Here is a 20009-nt window from a genome sequence, read left to right as displayed (position 1 = left end):
TCATATTGCTGTTTACATGTATCTCTTATGTGTGACTGCCATCTACGGGTCACACTTATCATTACACCATGTACCAAATAAAATAGCTTCGAGGTCGGTAAGCAAAACCAGAATTATTCCGTATATTAAGCGCACCGGGTTATAAGGCGCACTGTCGAGATTTGAGAAAAAAAAGGATTTTCATATATATATGATTAGCATGGGGATTGGCTCCAGCACCCCTGTGACCCTGAGAGGGACAAGTGGTAGAAAATGGTTGGATTATTTTATATTCAAACTCAAATGCTGTGGCTTTATCATTTCCATAAACAATTGTAGTATCTTGTAATGACGTCACACATCAATCTGCGAAAACAGGCAGATTGATGTATCCAAAATAAACAAAAAACTGGCAGCTAAGTTTCCACACTGGAAACAATGCCCCTTTTAAAAAGAGTAAAACAAATAATACAAGTGTGTTTGTTTTTTCTTGTAATGAGCAAATCTGCCAATGGAACCAGTCAAAATTGATTTCTTGAATAAGAGATTATATTTCAACTTGAAAACCTTAAAAGTGATCTTGAAATTAGCAATTAAAAACATATTATGAGCTATACTTATTAGTATTGGGAATTTCCATCCATCCATTTTCTACTGCTTATTCCCTTTTGGGGTCGCGGGGGGCGCTGGCGCCTATCTCAGCTACAATCGGGCGGAAGGCGGGGTACACCCTGGACAAGTCGCCACCTCATCGCAGGGCCAACACAGATAGACAGACAACATTCACATTCACATTCACACACTAGGGCCAATTTAGTGTTGCCAATCAACCTATCCCCAGGTGCATGTCTTTGGAAGTGGGAGGAAGCCGGAGTACCCGGAGGGAACCCACGCATTCACGGGGAGAACATGCAAACTCCACACAGAAAGATCTTGAGCCTGGGTTTGAACCAAGGATTGCAGGACCTTCGTATTGTTAGGCAGACGCACTAACCCTCTTCCACCGTGAAGCCTTATTTGGGAATTTGTTTGTATTAAAACAAATTTGTGATGCTAAAAGTAAAGATCTATTGCCTAAAAAACACGTTTTTATGTCTCACTGAAAAAAATATTATTTAGGAATTTGTGACTTTGAAACTGACCAGAAATGAGAAATATATATGGTTATATTGTGAGTGCGGGATTTTTTTAATAAAATGTGTGTTCTTTACAGTAACATTATTGTAAATGGCAATGTTATTTTTAACAGTAAAATTCTGGCAACTGAGCTTTTTTTTACCGTAAAATCCACAGCTGTTGGTTTTATGATGTATTACTGTAAACGGAAAAACGGCACTTTTCCTGGCAGTTGACTTGCCAGAATTATACTGCAAAAAACATGGGTTGTGTTTTTCCATTTACAGTAATGTGCTTTAAAAACTACCATAAAAAAACTGGCAGCTCATTTTACCGTAAAATACATTGTCATTTTTAGAGTGTACAATTTGATCGATAACTTACTTTAAAATCACAAGTTTAGCAGATATTTAAATATCTAGAAAACGAAATAAAAATACAAATTTTTTTGAACGTGTGATAATATATTTTTTTGCATTTTTAGATAATGCTTAAGAGATATGCAATTACATGTATTTTTTTCTGTCAAATGGAAAGAAGAAATATATTTAGTACTAGTAGTAATATAGTAGTATTTGTACTTTATTGACATATGCTATTGACAGGCTTCCACGGGCCCTATGAAATGATGTTTCCCAATATACATTGTTTCAGAATACATATTCATGTATCTATACGCAGTCAGTAAATTATAATAATACTATTAACAGCAATAAAGGTATTTTATTGTAATGATCTTGGTTTCTATGAAGAACTAAAAAAAATGCTTTGTAACCTCATGATCTGTTTTTTTACTTAGTATGTTTGTAGCCTCTTAAGTCCCAAACTCTTGTATGGCATGCATTTTTAATTGATGTATCTCGGTTGTTTGGGCTCTTTAGGACTTAACGAGTAAAAAAAATAAAAAAGTTGAATGTTGCCCACTGACTTTTGGAGTCGCACACACTTTAAGTCGCGTCGTGCCCACTTTTAATCGCGTCCAATTAAAAGCATCCCCACAGGGTTGGACGATAACGAAAGTGAAGCGTGTCTTAAACGTAAGTAAAGCTGAGACAATGTGAGAATCGCAATTCATATTCGAATCGATTTTTTCCCACACCCCTAATATACATGTACATATACACGTACAGTATATATATATATATATATATATATATATATATATATATATATATATATATATATATATATATATATATATATATATATATATATATATATATATATATATATATATGTATATATATATACGATGTGGCCCTCTGTTAAAACGACTTTGACTCCTCCGTCCTAGAGGAACCCCGTTTTCAACAGTCAAGCATTCTGAGAAACTTTAATTAATTCTTACTTTCCTTCTTAATGAGGAAGTTCTTAATTCACCCATATCTGTCCGTCTATTGCAGGGATGTCAAACTGGTTTTCATTGAGGGCCACATGGCAGTTATGGCTGCCATCAGAGGGCCGTTTGTAACAGTGAATAATGTATGAATTGGCCTTTGGATTTCATTATACATTATATAAATTGTTTTAAGTAGACTGTCGATTTTACAGTAAAAACTTAACATTTACAAAATGTTACTCTAAAATAGTGTTTTTTTCATTTCTGAACAACCTTTTATGGTAAATATAAGAAAAGTACCATTGTTTGTTTTTACGGAAAAAGCTGGCTTAGTTGCCAGAATTTGACTATTAAATTTACATTAGTTTTTACAACATTATATTGTTAATGGAAAAACAGTACAAGTTCCTTTTTTCCTCTGGCAACTTAGCTGCCAGTTTTTCAACCTTAAAAACAAATGTATCGTTTTTTGCATTATCAGTATTGCACCATTTAAAACAAGATTTTACCGTTAAAATATGGCAGCTCAATCAACAGAATTTTAACGCAAAAATTTTTTAGGTTTTTTTCAATTTACAGTAATTTTTCTGTAAAGAACACCGTAACAAGGCAGAGGGGTTAGTGTGTCTGCCTCACAATACGAAGGTCCTTCAGTCCTGGGTTCAATCCCAGGCTCACGATCTTTCTGTGTGGAGTTTGCATGTTCTCCCCGTGAATGCGTGGGTTCCCTCCGGGTACTCCGGCTTCCTCCCACTTCCAAAGACATGCACCTGGGGATAGGTTGATTGGCAACACTAAATTGGCCCTAGTGTGTGAATGTGAGTGTGAATGCTGTCCGTCTATCTGTGTTGGCCCTGCAATGAAGTGGCGACTTGTCCAGGGTGTACGCCACCTTCCACCCGATTGTAGCTGAGATAGGCGCCAGCGCCCCCGGTGACCCCAAAAGGGAATAAGCAATAGGAATGGATGGATGGATGGATGGAACATCGTAACGTGTATTGTCATTTTTACTAATTTGATGGGTAGTTTGCCGTAAAATCATAAGTCAAGCAAATATTTAAGTATTTATTTTTATTTAGACAAAAATGGTTTGGAAAATACAATATACTGTAAAAATGTGTTGCAATAATGGATAATATTAAAGTTTAAAATACATGCAATTTCAAGCAGTACATATATTTTTTCTGTCAAAATGAAAAAAATCCATTACATTTACAGTAGTGATGAAATATTAAGTACTTTATTGACACTTATCATTTCCAGGTGTTTGGGGGCCAGATAAAATGATGTCACGGGCCCCCGGGCCTTGGGTTTGACCCCCGAGGTCAATTCCAAGCCTCCAAATTTTAATTAGTACACTTTCACTCCAAAACATATCAAAAGCTTTTTCCACATAAAAAAAAAAGACGGCCGCTACAATTTCTGTATTTGCTCGTGCATTCCTTCTGTCATTGTCTAATTTTTTTACAATACAAGTGTCAACTTCCTGTCGAGAAGACTAGCAGTTCCTGTTCTTTATGGACACCAGCGGTTGTTGACATTTGTTGACTTTTAAAGAATATTTTACTCCAAAATTTGCTTTAGTTTCCAAATGTTGTAACTTTTGTGGACATCAAACCAAGAATAATCTTTAAAAATGGCAACCATAAGATTTTATTCTAGTATGGTATTTATAAATAATTTTCCCCTTTTTGTGTTTGAATTTATGTAAAATCTGAGAACCTCTTACATTTGGCTATAAATCAACAACTTCTCTTCACAGGTTGGCTTCATTAGAGAGAATTTATGACCTTCTCATATTTGTCATCGATCATCGTTTGTGTGACTTAACTGTTTTGGGTGTTTAGGTTTTGGGGCTTCCTGCTGCTGCCGCGTACTTGACGTTATCAGCCGCTGTAGTCTAAACTGGACGTGTGTGTGTGTATGTGTGTGTGTGTGTGTGTGTGTGTGTGTGTGTGTGTGTGTGTGTGTGTGTGTGTGTGTGTGTGTGTGTGTGTGCGTGTGTGTGTGTGTGTGTGACATCTTGGCGGAATCATTAAAGATCGGCTCTAGGCCTCGCCTGAGTCACGTCTTGTTGTGATTAGTGGTGACTGCTCAAGACTTTGGTAGCAGCTTTCGTGTACATTAGTCACATGATCATTTTAGGGATCATGACAGAGATGAGGCCCCTGGGCCTACACGTCCACCCAATGAAAAAATCCTTATGTCAAAATAAATGCCAAAACACACAGTGAACCAGTAACTGGCTGTATTGTCCAAACACAAGGTAGGATTTGACCTGGCTTACCCTCAAAGGGTAAGCCAGGTCAAATAGACCTAAAAACTCCATTGTTGGTGAGAAAAATTATACCGAATTTCCTTGAAGTATAGTTTGCGCCTGCCTTGAATTACTGCTGGGTCAAACTCTCTTTGCAAAATAATTAGCGCATGCTTAGTATTACCGCCTGGTCAAACTCGTGACGTCACGAGTGAGACTTCCCCTGTCATCAATTTCAAAATGGAGGAGGCTGATTTCAATACCGGTAATTTGAAATTGCATAAAGGGAAGAAGATGAAGAGTTATTCAGTAGGATTTAAGGTCCAAGCTTATATCACACTCAAAATTTTAATGCATGCTTTTGGTAAGTGCCGGAGTGAGAAGAGTTTTTAAAATAATTAGCGCATGCTTACTTTTACCGCATGCTTCTGGTAAGCACAGGAGTGAGAAGAGGTTTTAAATTAATTAGCGCCCCGGCGGCAATTCAAGGAAATACAGTATATTTTTTTTCCAAGATGAATTGAAATTAAACTTATGGATAGAACAGTAAAGATATAATGTAGCTAATATGGGTGTTAAAGTAAAACAGATTTTATTGATTTGATATAGGATGTTTAATGGACTGTACAATGTGATCAAAATCTGCATGAACAGTACATTGTACTATTTGCCATACAAGGCTGCCCCCTAGCGTTACTTATGTGTAATAGCCCTATTGAGTGCATATATTTATCTTTCAACTCCTAATGCCATCCATCCATCCATTTTCTACTGCTTATTCCCTTTTGGGGTCGCGGGGGGCGCTGGCGCCTATCTCAGCTACAATCGGGCGGAAGGCGGGGTACACCCTGGACAAGTCGCCACCTCATCGCAGGGCCAACACAGATAGACAGACAACATTCACACACTAGGGCCAATTTAGTGTTGCCAATCAACCTATCCCCAGGTGCATGTCTTTGGAAGTGGGAGGAAGCCGGAGTACCCGGAGGGAACCCACGCATTCACGGGGAGAACATGCAAACTCCACACAGAAAGATCCCGAGCCTGGATTTGAACCCAGGACTGCAGGACCTTCGTATTGTGAGGCAGACGCACTAACCCCTCTGCCTAATGTTTTATTGAAATTAAAGCTTAAATGCTGAAAATTCACACCAGCAAGACAATATTGAAACTAGCCTAAAATACGACTACTCACCTTTTGATAAAACTTGATTTTGAGGGGAAAAAAATCTGCTTCTTAAAATATTATTCACTGTGACACAAATGTGAAAAGAAGTGCGAGTGGCGGTATGTTGTAAAAACATTTTTTTTAGCAAACATTGGCAAAATAGACAAAAATGCAGAAGGTAAAGAGGAAAGGCTAAAATGTTGATACTATAGGACAGTGGTCCCCAACCTTTTCATAGCTTCGGACCGGTCAACGCTCAATAATTTGTCCCGCGGCCCGGCAGGGGGGGTTTATTTATTTATTTATTTTTTTTTTTCATGAAAAATTGAGGTTTTGGGGACTGGTGCACTAATTTTAAGTGTATCTTGTGTTTTTTAATGTTGATTTATTTTATTTTTTTTAATTACAAAAATAATAAAAAATAATACAAAACTATTCTGAGGCCCGGTACCAATCAATCCGCGGCCCGGTGGTTGGGGACCACTGCTATAAGACACTGGTGTCAAAATCAAGGCCCGGGGGCCAGATCTGGCCCACCACATCATTGTACGTGGCCCGCGGAAGCCTGGGAAAAATGTGTGTTAGTAAAATACTTCATTTTTTTTACGAAATTCAAATAATTGTTTAGATGTTGACAGAAAAAAAATGCTTTTACATTGAAACATTATTATCTAATCATGCCAAATATTACATTATTATATATTATATTACAAAAATATGTTAGTAAAGATAACTATCTAATAATGGAGTGCATAAGCAATAGTGTATATGAGGTGATTACTGGTACACATTTATATAAATGCTGTCAAATGATATTTGTTTTTTTAAAATCACAACAATTAGAATTTTGATTGATCACCGGTTATTGCCCGCATGCATATTTTTTCTTTTTTTTTTTAAAGTGGCCCTCTGAGGGCAGCCATTACTGCAACATGACCTTCAATGAAAACAAGTTTGACACCCCTGCTAGAGGACATAGTAGACTTTTATATTTCCCACAATGGAGAAAATACGTTGTTGCAGTGCAGGATTTCAAATACAGTAACAGAAGTAAAAGTGTAAAACGTAATGAAAAAACAACAAAAAATAGTAGTATGTAGTAAATACTGCGCATTAATATGTATAGATAAAAAAGAAAAAGAAAACACTAAAATGATTTTATTAACTGTTTTATTATCAATCGATCAATCAATGTTTACTTATATAGCCCTAAATCACTAGTGTCTCAAAGGCTGCACAAACCACTACGACATCCTCGGTAGGCCCACATAAGGGCAAGGAAAACTCACACCCAGTGGGACGTCTGTGACAATGATGACTGTGAGAACCTTGGAGAGGACGAAAGCAATGGATGTCGAGCGGGTCTAACATGATACTGTGAAAGTTCAATCCATAATGGATCCAACACAGCCGCGAGAGTCCCGTTCACAGCGGAGCCAGCAGGAAACCATCCCAAGCGGAGGCGGATCAGCAGCGCAGGGATGTCCCCAAGCCGATACACAGGCAAGCGGTCCATCCTGGGTCCCGACTCTGGACGAACGGTCCATCCTGGGTCCCGACTCTGGACAGCCAGTACGTCATCCATTGCCACCGGATCGGACCGGATCCCCTCCACAAGGGAGAGTGGGACATAGGAGAAAAAGAAAAGAAACGGCAGATCAACTGGTCTAAAAAGGGAGTCTATTTAAAGGCTAGAGCATACAAATGATATTGTGTCCTTGGGCAAGACACTTTACCCACCTGCTCCCAGTGCCACCCACACTGGTTTAAATGTAACTTAGATATTGGGTTTCACTATGTAAAGCGCTTTGAGTCTCTAGAGAAAAAAGCGCTACATAAATATGTTTCACTTCAACACAATGCGGCCCCCGGGTCGAAAAGTTTGTGGACCCGTGCTGTAAATAAACTACAAAATACATCTGTTATTGGCGACTGGACAGAAACAAATTGTAAGATTTCTGTACGTACGCATACAGTTTTCCACTACAATGTACAAAGACGACCCTTTGAAGAAATCACGCAACATAATATCTCGTGTACAGGTGTCTTTGCAGTTTACTTTATCAAAAGGTGTTCCCTGACCGGGAATCGAACCCGGGCCGCGGCGGTGAGAGCGCCGAATCCTAACCACTAGACCACCAGGGACATACCCATTGTCAAACATGCTGATGTTTATAACCCTTATAAAATCAGTTAACACTGAAAAGATTGTTGATATTGCAGTCTGTTTAAAGGTACGTCATCCTATCATATAAACAAACAGACGAATGAGATAAATACAGCAACGACGACGTTAGTGCACCAACGAGTGCATGTGTGTGTGTGTGTGTGTGTGTGTTATACCCCTTATTTGCCGCGAGAGGGCAGCAAAGATGCTCTCTTGTATTTTGACGTGAGCTCGAATGCAGGATGCACGCGAGGTATGTTCGGCGGTTCAAGCTAATATTCACATGTACCCCTCTCGACGTCGCCTTTTGTGTGTGTTTTGTATCTTACCTGTTACGATTTAAACACCGCGGAACAAAGGTCGCTGCTTTAAAGAAAGACGAGGAGGGCGGAGGACGCGGCGTCTTCCCTTCTGTGTCCGCTAGGCTTCCATTGTCTTGTAAACAAAGTGGCTAGCTAGCGCGCGCTAGCATGCATTGGCGAGCATCGGCGGGGAGACTATGGACCTTTTTACTCCCTCTTCTCGATCTAACTGATAATCTCTGCCCAATCCAGTGATGATTTCAACAATGTCTTAACGCCGATGCGGAGCAAGGACTGGGAGCTAAATACGGGGTAACGTCGCCTCACTTCGCTTCCACTTACTCTGTAATTAACCGTTAATCGTTTTTATTATGTAACATGTTGTGAAGGGAGGCTTGTTGCGACGTGCATGAACAAAATACTTCGCAATCCATGTGATGATTCAGCTAGATCAGGGGTAGCCAACCTTTATGAAACCAAGAGCTACTTTTTGGGTACTGATTAATGCGAAGGGCTACCAGTTTGATACACACTTAAATAAATTGCCGGAAATAGCCAATTTGCTCAATTTACTTTTAATAAATACATCTATACATATAAAAAATGGGTATTTCTGTCTGTCATTCCGTCGTACATTTTTGTTCCTTTTACGGAAGGTTTTTTGTAGAGAATAAATGATGAAAAAACACTTAATTGAACGGGTTAAAAGAGGAGGAAAAACACAAAAAATGAAAGTTAAATTTTGAAACATAGTTTATCTTCAATTCCGACTCTTTAAAATTCAAAATTCAACCGAAAAAAAAAATGAAGAGAAAAACTAGCTAATTCGAATCTTTTTTGAAAAAAATAAAAAAAGAATGTATGGAACATCATTAGTAATTTTTCCTGATTAAGATTAATTTTAGAATTTTGATGACATGTTTTAAATAGGTTAAAATCCAATCTGCACTTTGTTAGAATATATAACAAATTGGACCGAGCTATATTTCTAACAAAAACAAATCATTATTTCTTATAGATTTTCCAGAACAAAAATTCTAAAATAAATTCAAAAGACTTTGGAATAAGATTTAAATTTGATTCTACAGATTTTCTAGATTTGCCAGAATATTTTTTTTATTTAATTTTAATCATAATAAGTTTGAAGAAATATTTCACAAATATTCTTCGTTGAAAAAACAGAAGCTAAAATGAAGAAATAAATTAAAATGTATTTATTATTCTTTACAATAAAACCAATAAATTTACTGGAACATTGATTTCAATTGTCAGGAAAGAAGAGAAAGGAATTTAAAAGGTAAAAAGGTATATGTGTTTAAAAATCCTAAAATCATTTTGAAGGTTGTATTTTTTCTCTAAAATTGTCTTTCTGAAAGTTATAAGAAGCAAAGTAAAAAAATAAATGAATTTTTTTAAACAAGTGAAGAGCAAGTCTTTAAAATATTTTCTTGGATTTTCAAATTATATTTGAGTTTTGTCTCTCAGAATTAAAAATGTCGAGCAAAGCGAGACCAGCTTCCTAGTAAATAAATACAATTTTAAAAATAGAGGCAGTTCACTGGTAAGTGCTGCTATTTGAGCTATTTTTAGAACAGGCCAGCGGGCTACTCATCTGGTCCTTACGGGCTACCTGGTGCCCGCGGGCGCTGCGTTGGTGACCCCTGAGCTAGATGATTAACGTTTGGTTCATATGCAATCATTTATACGTGGTTTTGATTAGAAATAGTTACATGAATGCAAATAATCAGCATGGAGTATAACTCATTTGCGGATGTCTTCCTGCAGAATGGCATTTTGTTGCCTCTTAAACGGTCTTATTGTTCCACTGGGCATGACCAGGCGTATTGTGTGTTGCGGTCAATGTGAATGTGGTTTCATTTCAGGACGAGGAAAAAGTGGCACAACGACACTGTGAGACGTGGGATCTTCTCCAAAGCTGCAGGCTAGAACCAAGTGGACGTGAAGGATTGTATGGGTGTCCTCCATTGTATGCACATTTAGCACCCCGGACAGATGGAAAAGAGGGACCGAAAACCGGGATATTTTGCCAGGTAAGCCCTGTTTATTTGCATGTAAAACATCACAAATGTCCCACCTCAGGCCCTTTGCTAACATCTTCAACTGCATTGTTAAATATGATCTGTGAGCTGCAATTGTGTGCGCTTTCAACATCTTTGCAGGTACCATAGGAATACGGTAGCACCTTTTTAAATCAACAAGAGTACATTTCTCCCGTAGGAAAGAATTGACATGCAGTTAATCTGTTCCAGAGTCTTTAATAACTGTACATACAGTACCAAGGTAACATACAACCCCAAACCACTGATGTTGGCACGTTGTATAAATTGTAAATAAAAACAGAAAACATAGATTTGCAAATCCTTTTCAACCTATATTTAATTGAATAGACTGCAAAGACAAGATAATTAACGTTCGAACTGGAAAACTGTTAATATTTGCAAATATTTGGAATTTGATGCCTGCAACATGTTTCAAAAAAGCTAGCACAAGTGGCAAAAAAAACGCAGAAAGTTGAGGAATACTTATCAAACACTTATTTGGAACAGGCTCATTGGGAACAGGTGGGTGCCATGATTGGGTAATAAAAGCAGCTTCCATGAAATGCTCAGTCATTCATAAACAAGGACGGGGCGAGGGCCACCACTTTGTGAACAAATGCGTGAGCAAATTGTCGAACAGTTTTAGAAAAACATTTCTCATCGAGCTATTGCAAGGAATTTAGGGATTTCACCATGTAAGGTCTGTAATAACATCGAAAGGTTCAGAAAATCTGGAGAAATCACTGCACGTGACATTGAATGCCCATGACCTTGGATCCCTCATGCGGTACTGCATCAAAAAGCGACATCAGTGTGTAAACAATATCACCACATGGGCTCAGGAACACATCAGAAAAACACTTTCAGTAACTACAGTTTGTCACTACATCTGTAAGTGCAAGTTAAAACTCCACTATGCCAAAGCGAAAACTCTACTATGCAAAAGCGAACGCCATTTATCAACAACACCAAGAAATGCTGCCGGCTTAGCTGGGCCGGAGCTCATCTAAGATGGACTGATGCAAAGTGGAAAAGTGTTCTGAGGTCTGACGAGTCCACATTTCAATCCATTTTTGGAAACTGGACGTTGTGTCCTCCAGAACTATCTGGATTGTTCTAGGTGCAAAGTTTAAACACCAGCATCTGTGATGGTATGGGGGTGTATTAGTGTCCAAGGCATGGGTAACTTACACATTTGTGAAGGCACCATTAATGCTGAAAGGTACATACAGGTTTTGGAGGAACATATGTTGCCATCCAAGCAACGTTATCATGGGCGCCCCTGCTTATTTCAGCAAGATAATGCCAACCCACGTGTTACAACAGCGTGGCTTTATTGTAAAATAGTGCGGGTACTAGACAGGCCTGCCTGTAGTCCAGACCTGTCTGCCGTTGAAAATGTGCGGCGCAATATGAACGTAAAATATGACTTTGGAGATCCCAGACTGTTGAACAACTTAAGCTGTACTTCAAGCAAGAGTGGAAATTATTCCACCTGAAAAGCTTAAAAATTTGGTCTCATTTCCCTAACGTTTACTGAGTGTTGTTGGAGATCCCAGACTGTTGAACAACTTAAGGTGTACATCAAGCAAGAATGGGAAATTATTCCACCTGAAAAGCTTAAAAAATTGGTCTCCTCATTTCCCAAATGTTTACTGAGTGTTGTTAAAAGAAAAGGCCATGTAACACAGTGGTAAAAATGCCCCTTTGTCAACATTTTGCAATGTGTTGCTGCCATTAAATTTTAAGTTAATAATTATTTGCAAAAAATGTTTCTCAGTTTGGACATTAATTATCTTGTCTTTGCAGTCTATTTAATTGAATATAAGTTGCAAATGTTTTGCAAATCATTGTATGTTGTTCTTATTTAGGATTTACACAACGTGCCATTGGGCTTCACAGGTGGAAGAGGGGTTAGTGTGTCTGCCTCACAATACATAGGTCCTGAGTAGTCAGGGTTCAATCCCGGGCTCGGGATCTTTCTGTGTGGAGTTTGCATGTTCTCCCCGTGACTGCGTGGGTTTCCCTCCGGGTACTCCGACTTCCTCCCACTTCCAAAGACATGCACCTGGGGATAGGTTGATTGGCAACACTAAATTGGCCCTAGTGTGTGAATGTGAGTGTGAATGTTGTCTGTCTATCTGTGTTGGCCCTGCGATGAGTTATTGACTTGTCCAGGGTGTACGCCGCCTTCCGCCCGATTGTAGCTGAGATAGGCACCAGCGACCCCAAAGGAAATAAGCGGTAGAAAATGGATGGATGAATGGACAACGTGCCAACTTCAGTGGTTTGGGGTTTTGTATATGGTAACATTAGCATCTGTAACCACCGAACAAGTGTATAAAGAAGTTAACCAATACAATGTAAATATAATGTACCTCCCCTGCACCCACCCTATGATGAAACAAGACATTTATTGGGTTTTAAATTGAAAATCCCACTTCAACATTCCTGTCATACAGGTGTAAAAAGAAGATAGCCATTTTATATTAAATCAAAAATATATATCGCTTCTAAATGACAATTCCATGGTTCTAAGATGAAAATTATGCTTTTGTATGCAACTTGCTCACAGTTGCATATTTCTGAGCTAAAAAAACAAAACAAAAGAAACAATGTACCGTTATTGGTTTAACACAGGGGTCAGCAACCCAAAATGTTGAAAGAGCCATATTGGACCAAAAATAAAAATCTGTCTGGAGCTGCAAAAATAAAAGCCTTATAAAAGTGTTTTAATGAAGGCAACACATGATGTAAGTGTCTATATTAGATATATTAGCCAAATCTTCGTTTACAGAAACGTTGTAATTACATTTTTATTCTACACATTTTTGCAACATTGGCAATCATTAGTAAAATGGAGTCTTCTCACAGGATGAGATAACTTCTGGAAAATACTGGCTCAGAATGGCCAAAGGTATAGATGTGTGTGTCCAGGTTTAAGGAAAGGGCAGCTGTCTTCTTCTAATGGATTTATTACAATCTTTGCGAGCTGGGTAACGTTTGCTGTAGTCTGGAACAACATGGCACACAAACAACTGGGAAATGTAGCCAATATTACATACAGATAATGTGTCATGAGACATGCAAATATAAATGAAATACACAAAGGACATAAGTAAAGGAAATTAAATTAGCTCAAATATACCTACAAATAAGGCATAATGATGCAATATGTAAATTAATGTAGCCTAAATAGCATGTTAGCATCGATTAGCTTGCAATCATGGATTGACCAAATATGCCCGATAAACACTCCAGCAAATCAATACAATCAACAACGCTCACCTTTGTGCATTCACGCACAGCAAAAAAAAAAAGTGTAATTTCCCTTCGGGGATTAATAAAGTATTTCTGATTCTGATTCTGATAAAAAGTTTGGTGGACAAAATGAGACAAAGGAGTAGTGGCTGATAACACACTTTCTGTGGCAGCATCGGAGAAAGTTGTGCATGGAAACTAACTACGATGAGTTCAAGGATCACTGAAATTAGTAGGCCAAAACGTTGCTTGCAAATACTCCCATCAGTGAAGTATGTTTAATACAAACAGTGGGATTTCTAACGATTAAGAAGGTTTGTGTTATGTTTGTGCTCTGACAGATACCATACTAAAACAAAATGTATTTATTTTTTTCATCTTTTTCCATTTTCACACATCTTTAAAAAAAACTCTAGGGAGGCACTAGGGCAGAGCTAAAAAGCTGCATGCGGTTGCTGACCCCAGGTTTAACAGAACTCATTCATTTTACAATTGTTAATATTTTTTTTACAATTGCCAAGTTTATGTAAAATAAAAAATACCGGTAAGAAAATGTTTTGAGTCAGTCGCCGATTGCGCAATTTCTCCCACTTAAAGGGTTGGGGTTAGTGGGTTAGTCGGTGTTTTTATTTATTTATTATTCTTCAGTATTAAATGGTTCAAGTCGGTTTATAGTTTTAAAGAATGATACAACATTTTTATTTCCACTGGCGAATTGATGCCCTTTAAATATTTTCACCCAAAAAAATCTTCGTTGTAAGTTGATGTACATTTCTTTCTTTTTCTCAGTTTTCTTTAATGTTAGTAAGATACATTGTTATGCAGAGGTGTTTTTATACAAAATGTATAGACAATGTTACTATTTATAGTTGTGGGGGGAGTGTGCAAAATGTTTTCTTGCAGAATGGCTGTGACAGAAAAACATTGAGAAAGCACTGGTTTAGAAGTACTTTTGAGCCATGTTTTTCCCGATAATTTTAGTCAAAATGCAAATGTATAGTATTTTTGTATAGTGTGAATCATCAGACTTCCTATTGACACAAATTGCGCTTACGCATCGTGTGTATGTTACTATAAAATTCAATATTGCGTTCCACCACCATTTTGCACCCCTCAGCCAGGTGCATCATCACAATAACAACCACCCGTCATCACTGTCTGATCCATGCTCAAAGACGACAGTGATGGTGATGTTGATTCACAGTCTGGATGTTGGCTGCATCCTGAAACCTGAACCCGGGAAAAGGGTCTGGTCAAAGCCACGCTTACTCATGTGAAATTGTCACATAAAAGTGGACGAGGTGAGCCACTCACTTTGTGACGTCTACTCACGGTGACAGGCAGGTGCTAATTGAAAGAATAATGACAGTTGAAAAACATTACTGAATTTTGGATTAGAGGATTGAACCACTGTATTTTGACTTTTCAATTCATTTAGGTCCATCATGGGTTGTTTGTGCATTCGTAATGTTTTATCCTACTGTCTTTTACACAGAGAGCCTAGAAAATTGCCGTGAAAGTAAACACAACATTTGTCCTACACCTGTGCCTTTCATACAGAACACAGCGACTCTTTGCCCTTTCACAAAGCATCTGTATCCCAAAGTCTTTTTACTGTATTACACTTTCTGCACATGTGAATACTCTTTCATACCAGCGGCCACTTCTGTTACGGCTCCGATACGTCTCAGGTCCAGAACTTCCAAGGTGTACAATTTAATCTGCTCATTCCTTGTTGGTTATACAGACAGTAGCACCAAATTCTGGTCCCCATACACAAGACTCCTGAAGACCGACTCATCCCACCCTAATCTAGGGTGGGATGAGGTATACCGCTCCTACTAGGGGCGGTCGGTATAGCTCGGTTGGTAGAGTGGTCGTGGCAGCAATTTGAGGGTTCTAGGTTCGATTCCCGCTTCCGCCATCCTAGTCACTGCTGTTGTGTCCTTGGGCAAGACACTTTACCCACCTGCTCCCAGTGCCACCCACACTGGTTTAAATGTAACTTAGATATTGGGTTTCAGTATGTAAAGCGCTTTGAGTCACTAGAGAAAAAGTGCTATATAAATATAATTCACTTCACTTAATCTCAAACGTTGCAGCGCCTTTCACACTGCGTAAACAAATTATTGCTTGGATTTGGTTTAAACCAGCTTTTTAAAACATGTGAAAACCTTATTTGGGTTTTTGACTTTTTAATGACTGATTAACATATTAAGAATATATTTTAAATAATTTGGATTTGTAAAAAAAAAAAGTATAATTGTAATTTTAATTTTTAAATTTTTAGGTGCCAATACATTCAATATAAAGTGACCAGAATATGATTTAAATATTCATACAACCTGTTATTTTTTACCTAAATATGATTACAGAGTATAAAGTAGAGATGATTTAATATTTGACATTGGATATTGGATTATCATCAGTGGGTAATACAATTCTTAATGATACATAATTGTTATTATGATTATATATGGGTGTTAAAGGGAACTGAACTTGTTTTAATAAGTTGTCTATTGTTCACAATCTTAATGAGAGACAAGAAAACATAAGGGATTTTTTGCATTCCACAAAATACGTCTTTCTGTTTTGTATGTTTACCTTGATCTAAAATGCTGCTGCTGTGTGTGAATGCTTAAATGTGAGCTTTGATGATGTTACAATGTCCGTATTGAGTAAAGTGTTCCATGCTAAGTTTGCCACTATCCAGGTGGAATGAAAAGAATAGCATTTTGGATAGGGGTCGTAGATAGTCTTAGACATTCTTAATTTCATTCAAGTGTTTTATTGTACTTTCACGGCTATATCTATTTTATATTAACATTTATGATATCGTTTTACGAATGACATCCAAAACCGGTGAAGTTGGCACGTTGTGTAAATGGTAAATTAAAACAGAATGGGCTGAGGAACACTGCGGAAAACCACTGTCAGTAACTACAGCTGGTCGCTACATCTGTAAGTGCAAGTTAAAACTCTACTGTGCAAAGCAAAAGCCATTTATCAACAACACCCAGAAACTTTGCTGGCTTCGCTGTGCATCGAATATGGACTAATGCAAAGTGGAAAAGTGTTCTGTGGTCTGACATGTCGACATTTCATATAGTTTTTGGAAACTTTGCACGTTGTGTCCTCCGGACCAAAGAGAAAAATAACCATCTAGACTGTTATAGGGACAAAGTTTAAAAGCCAGCACCTGTGATGGTATGAGGGTGTATTAGTGCCCAAGGCATGGGTTACTTACACATCTGTGAAGGCACCATTTAATGCTGAAAGGTACATACAGGTTTTGGAGCAACATATGTTGCCATCCAAGCAACGTCTTTTTCATGGATGCCCCTGCTTATTTCATTCAGCAAGACAATTCCAAGCCACGTGTTAGAACAGCGTGGCTTCATAGTAAAAGAGTGCGGGTACTAGACCGGCCTGCCGGTAGTTCAGACCTGTCTACCATTGAAAAAATACTACAACGGAGACTGTTGAACAACTTAAGCTGTACATCAAGCATTAATGGGAAATAATTCCACCTGAAAAGCTTCAAAAATTGGTTATTTATTCAGTTGAATATAAGTTGAAAAGGATTTGCAAATCATTGTATTCTGTTTTTATTTACAATTTACACAACCTGCCAACTTCACTAGTTTTGGGTTTTGTACATGAAGTCAAAGCTATTCTGACCAAAGCAAGTAATTGGATATTCTTGATGAATGAGGATTGAGACTGAGGTAGTAGAGACTGCCAAGCGGTTTGTTATCCTCATCAAAACGTTATCTTAATTGAGATGAGAGTCCCATCAGAGGAAAACCTATCGGACGCATAGACCTGCAAGAAGTGTAAATAACAAGACCTGGTAGCCGACTTTGAAAACAGAGGATGGGCTGTGTTCTACTTTTGAATAGAAGTTCAAAGCAGAGGCAACTACAACACCACCTTCATAAAATGCTTAGCTTCCTAAGGCATACCAAACGAGAAATTAAAGTCGATCATGGACAGCGCATTGAACATTGTGCTGCGAGCAAGCTACACAATCTGGCTCTGCAAAGGTACAAAGGCATTCCAGCAGAAAGAATTAGTACCATAAGCAAATATATGCTCTGAGGGAAGACAGACGGTAGAGCACTCTTAAAACCAGTTCAACCCCTTTAAAGTCTGGTCCAAAATCCAGAAGGCTTAAGTGAATCCATAGTACCAACCAGTTATGCTGCTAAAGGTGTTTTTCCAATTAAAAGTAATCTTCCAACAGAGAATTACAATGCGGTGCCCATCTTCAGATGGTTGAAAAAATGAATCCAAAGATTACTGCGCTGGAGATCTACCAGTAAACTATTTCTCCAATTAGAGAACATAAATCTACAAACTTTACAAAAGTGGTCCTGTGCTTGGGGGCTCCGTACAACATCCCCACTTCCTCGCTGATTTCGAAGCCCATTAATACAGAACAGTGACCCCTCTTTGTGCCTTTTTATTTTAGACAGAACCCAGTCAACACATTTTTTACCACACACAGTCTCACAATTACAGGATACCTTTTCACACAGACGACCGCCTCTGTTACTGCTCAAGTAGTACCCTAAAAAGTGGACACTCGCGTTTTATACACGACAGAACACGGCCAGTGTGAGAGAAACTGTTTAAGCCCTTCTTTGTTTTTCTGTTCTGGTGACTGCGGACCAAAAATGATGCGTCATACTTCTGGATTCTTGTTGCATTATTGATGTACTCTTCCCTGCATTTTTCTCAGGAGTGAAGGCTGGTTGAGAGGCGAACAGTGTAGAAGAGATTTTGGGAAATAGCCCTGAGTGAAACAGATGGTGTTGTTGGGAATGCAGATTCCAGAGTTTGCATGTCCAGTGTGCAGTGCATCAGTGAAAGTGGCAGCCCCGGGCAGTAGGTGCGGCCTTAGTGGTGTCTGCAGTCCTTATCGACCCCATCTTGCTCTTTCACTCCATTAAGAATGCTTCTCTTGTTGTTTTCTTTTCGCCTGAAAGAAGCTTCGCCAGCTCTGGTCAGTGGAAGTATTTGAGAAATCAATGAAAGTCGTATCCTTCCTGGCCTGATAGTTTCATACTCACTCTTAAGTTCCATTATATTTGAGTGCCGCAATAAGCTGCGAAAGTCCATTAGCTGCTTCTGCGCTAACCTCCCCCCTTTATGAACCCCAACCGATGGCGTTACGTCACTGGGTCTGGTTGCCTGTCAGTGATTACATTAAACAAGGGCTACCATAGCAACCTAACACTGACACAAATTAAATATTTTAAGAGAGTACTTCATGGAGAAAAACCCTGCATCTTTGACTATACAAATTCTCGCTCGTTTTGGTCACCTTTTGGGTAGGAGAGGCACACCCATTAGTTGAATACCGAATCAGACGTTAGGTAGTGAAATAAACCATACTCAGTCTTTATCATTAACATTCTTTTGAGGCGTAGCATGCTTTTTTGCCATTTCAGTGACTTCAGAAATGTTTTCACTATGTTTCAGGAAGGAAAACGCAGAAAAATGCCTACCAAAAAAGTCTGTGTGTGGTTAGCGAGCCAGATTACGCTAAAAATACACAACATATTCACATCACATAATTTTTAGCGTTTGTTTTTTTTGCCTTCTTTGTCAATCGCGTGATGTTAGCCATGCTTTAGTCCAACTTTAGAAATGATAAATTGAGACCCATATACAATAATTGTGTGTTAAACCAGTATAGGTCACTAGCTAGCTAAATAACTAAAACTCAACTTTTTTCCTCAAACATTTTTTGAGGCGATGCTTGTTTTATTTTCAGTTTTTCTGCAATTTACATGATTTTAGAAATGTTTTTGCCTAGCGAACCAAGTTACACTAAAATTACTCAACATATACACATTACATGATTTTTTTGTTGGTCTTTTTTTGCATTTTTGTCAATTGCAAGACGTTAGCCATGTTTTAGTCCAACTTTGGAAATGATAAATTGAGACCCATATACAATATTTGTGTATTACACCAGTAATCAGTCTCTAGCGAGCTAAATAACTTAACATCTTTTCTCGAACATTTTTGAGGCGATACATGTTTTATTTTTATTTTTTTTTCCAGCAATTTCAGTGATTTTAGAAATCTTTTTGGCCATTTCAGTAAATTAAGAAATATTTAAGCCATGTTTCAAGTTCCATAATTCGGGACCCGTCACAAGGAAAACGCAGAAAAATATCTACCGAACAAGTCAATTGGTGGTTAGCGAGCTAGATTACGCCAAAAGTACTCAACATATTCACATTACATAATTTTTAGGTGGTTTCTTTTTTATTTGTTGCTTTTTTTGTCAATTGCATGACGTTAGCAATATTTTAGTCCAACTTTAGAAATGATAAATTGAGACCC

General features: G+C 38.1%; 1 protein-coding gene, 1 long non-coding RNA gene and 1 other non-coding gene across 8 annotated transcripts in view; 1 reads left to right on the top strand and 2 right to left on the bottom strand.

The window, feature by feature from the left end:
* Nucleotides 1–8831, bottom strand: part of LOC133552905 (uncharacterized) — a 29269-nt gene extending 20438 nt beyond the window's left edge. Inside the window, exon 1 of the long non-coding RNA XR_009806791.1 lies at nt 8356–8831. This is a non-coding gene — a long non-coding RNA (uncharacterized LOC133552905). The remainder of the gene's footprint in view (nt 1–8355) is intronic.
* Nucleotides 7933–8004, bottom strand: trnae-cuc (transfer RNA glutamic acid (anticodon CUC)). The gene has a single exon. It is a non-coding gene; the product is annotated as a tRNA-Glu (tRNA).
* The window catches only part of LOC133552904 (nuclear receptor coactivator 7), a 50617-nt gene continuing 38784 nt past the window's right edge, over nt 8177–20009 (top strand). For 3 of the 6 annotated variants that reach the window (XR_009806790.1, XM_061900488.1, XM_061900489.1), the window contains exons 1-2: nt 8275–8640; nt 10212–10379. Coding sequence is in view for 5 of the 6 variants with exons in the window: in XM_061900488.1 (XP_061756472.1) it covers nt 10342–10379 (38 nt within the window). In the remaining variant the exon portion in view is untranslated. Of the gene's footprint in view, nt 8641–10211; nt 10380–20009 lie in introns of all 6 variants that reach the window. The other 3 variants (XM_061900490.1, XM_061900486.1, XM_061900487.1) reach the window with 2 other exon arrangements.

This window comes from Nerophis ophidion, linkage group LG05 (assembly GCF_033978795.1).
Source record: "Nerophis ophidion isolate RoL-2023_Sa linkage group LG05, RoL_Noph_v1.0, whole genome shotgun sequence".
Taxonomy (NCBI): domain Eukaryota; kingdom Metazoa; phylum Chordata; class Actinopteri; order Syngnathiformes; family Syngnathidae; genus Nerophis; species Nerophis ophidion.
Note: the sequence above shows the minus strand (reverse complement) of the source record. Positions and strands in the feature narration are given on the sequence as shown.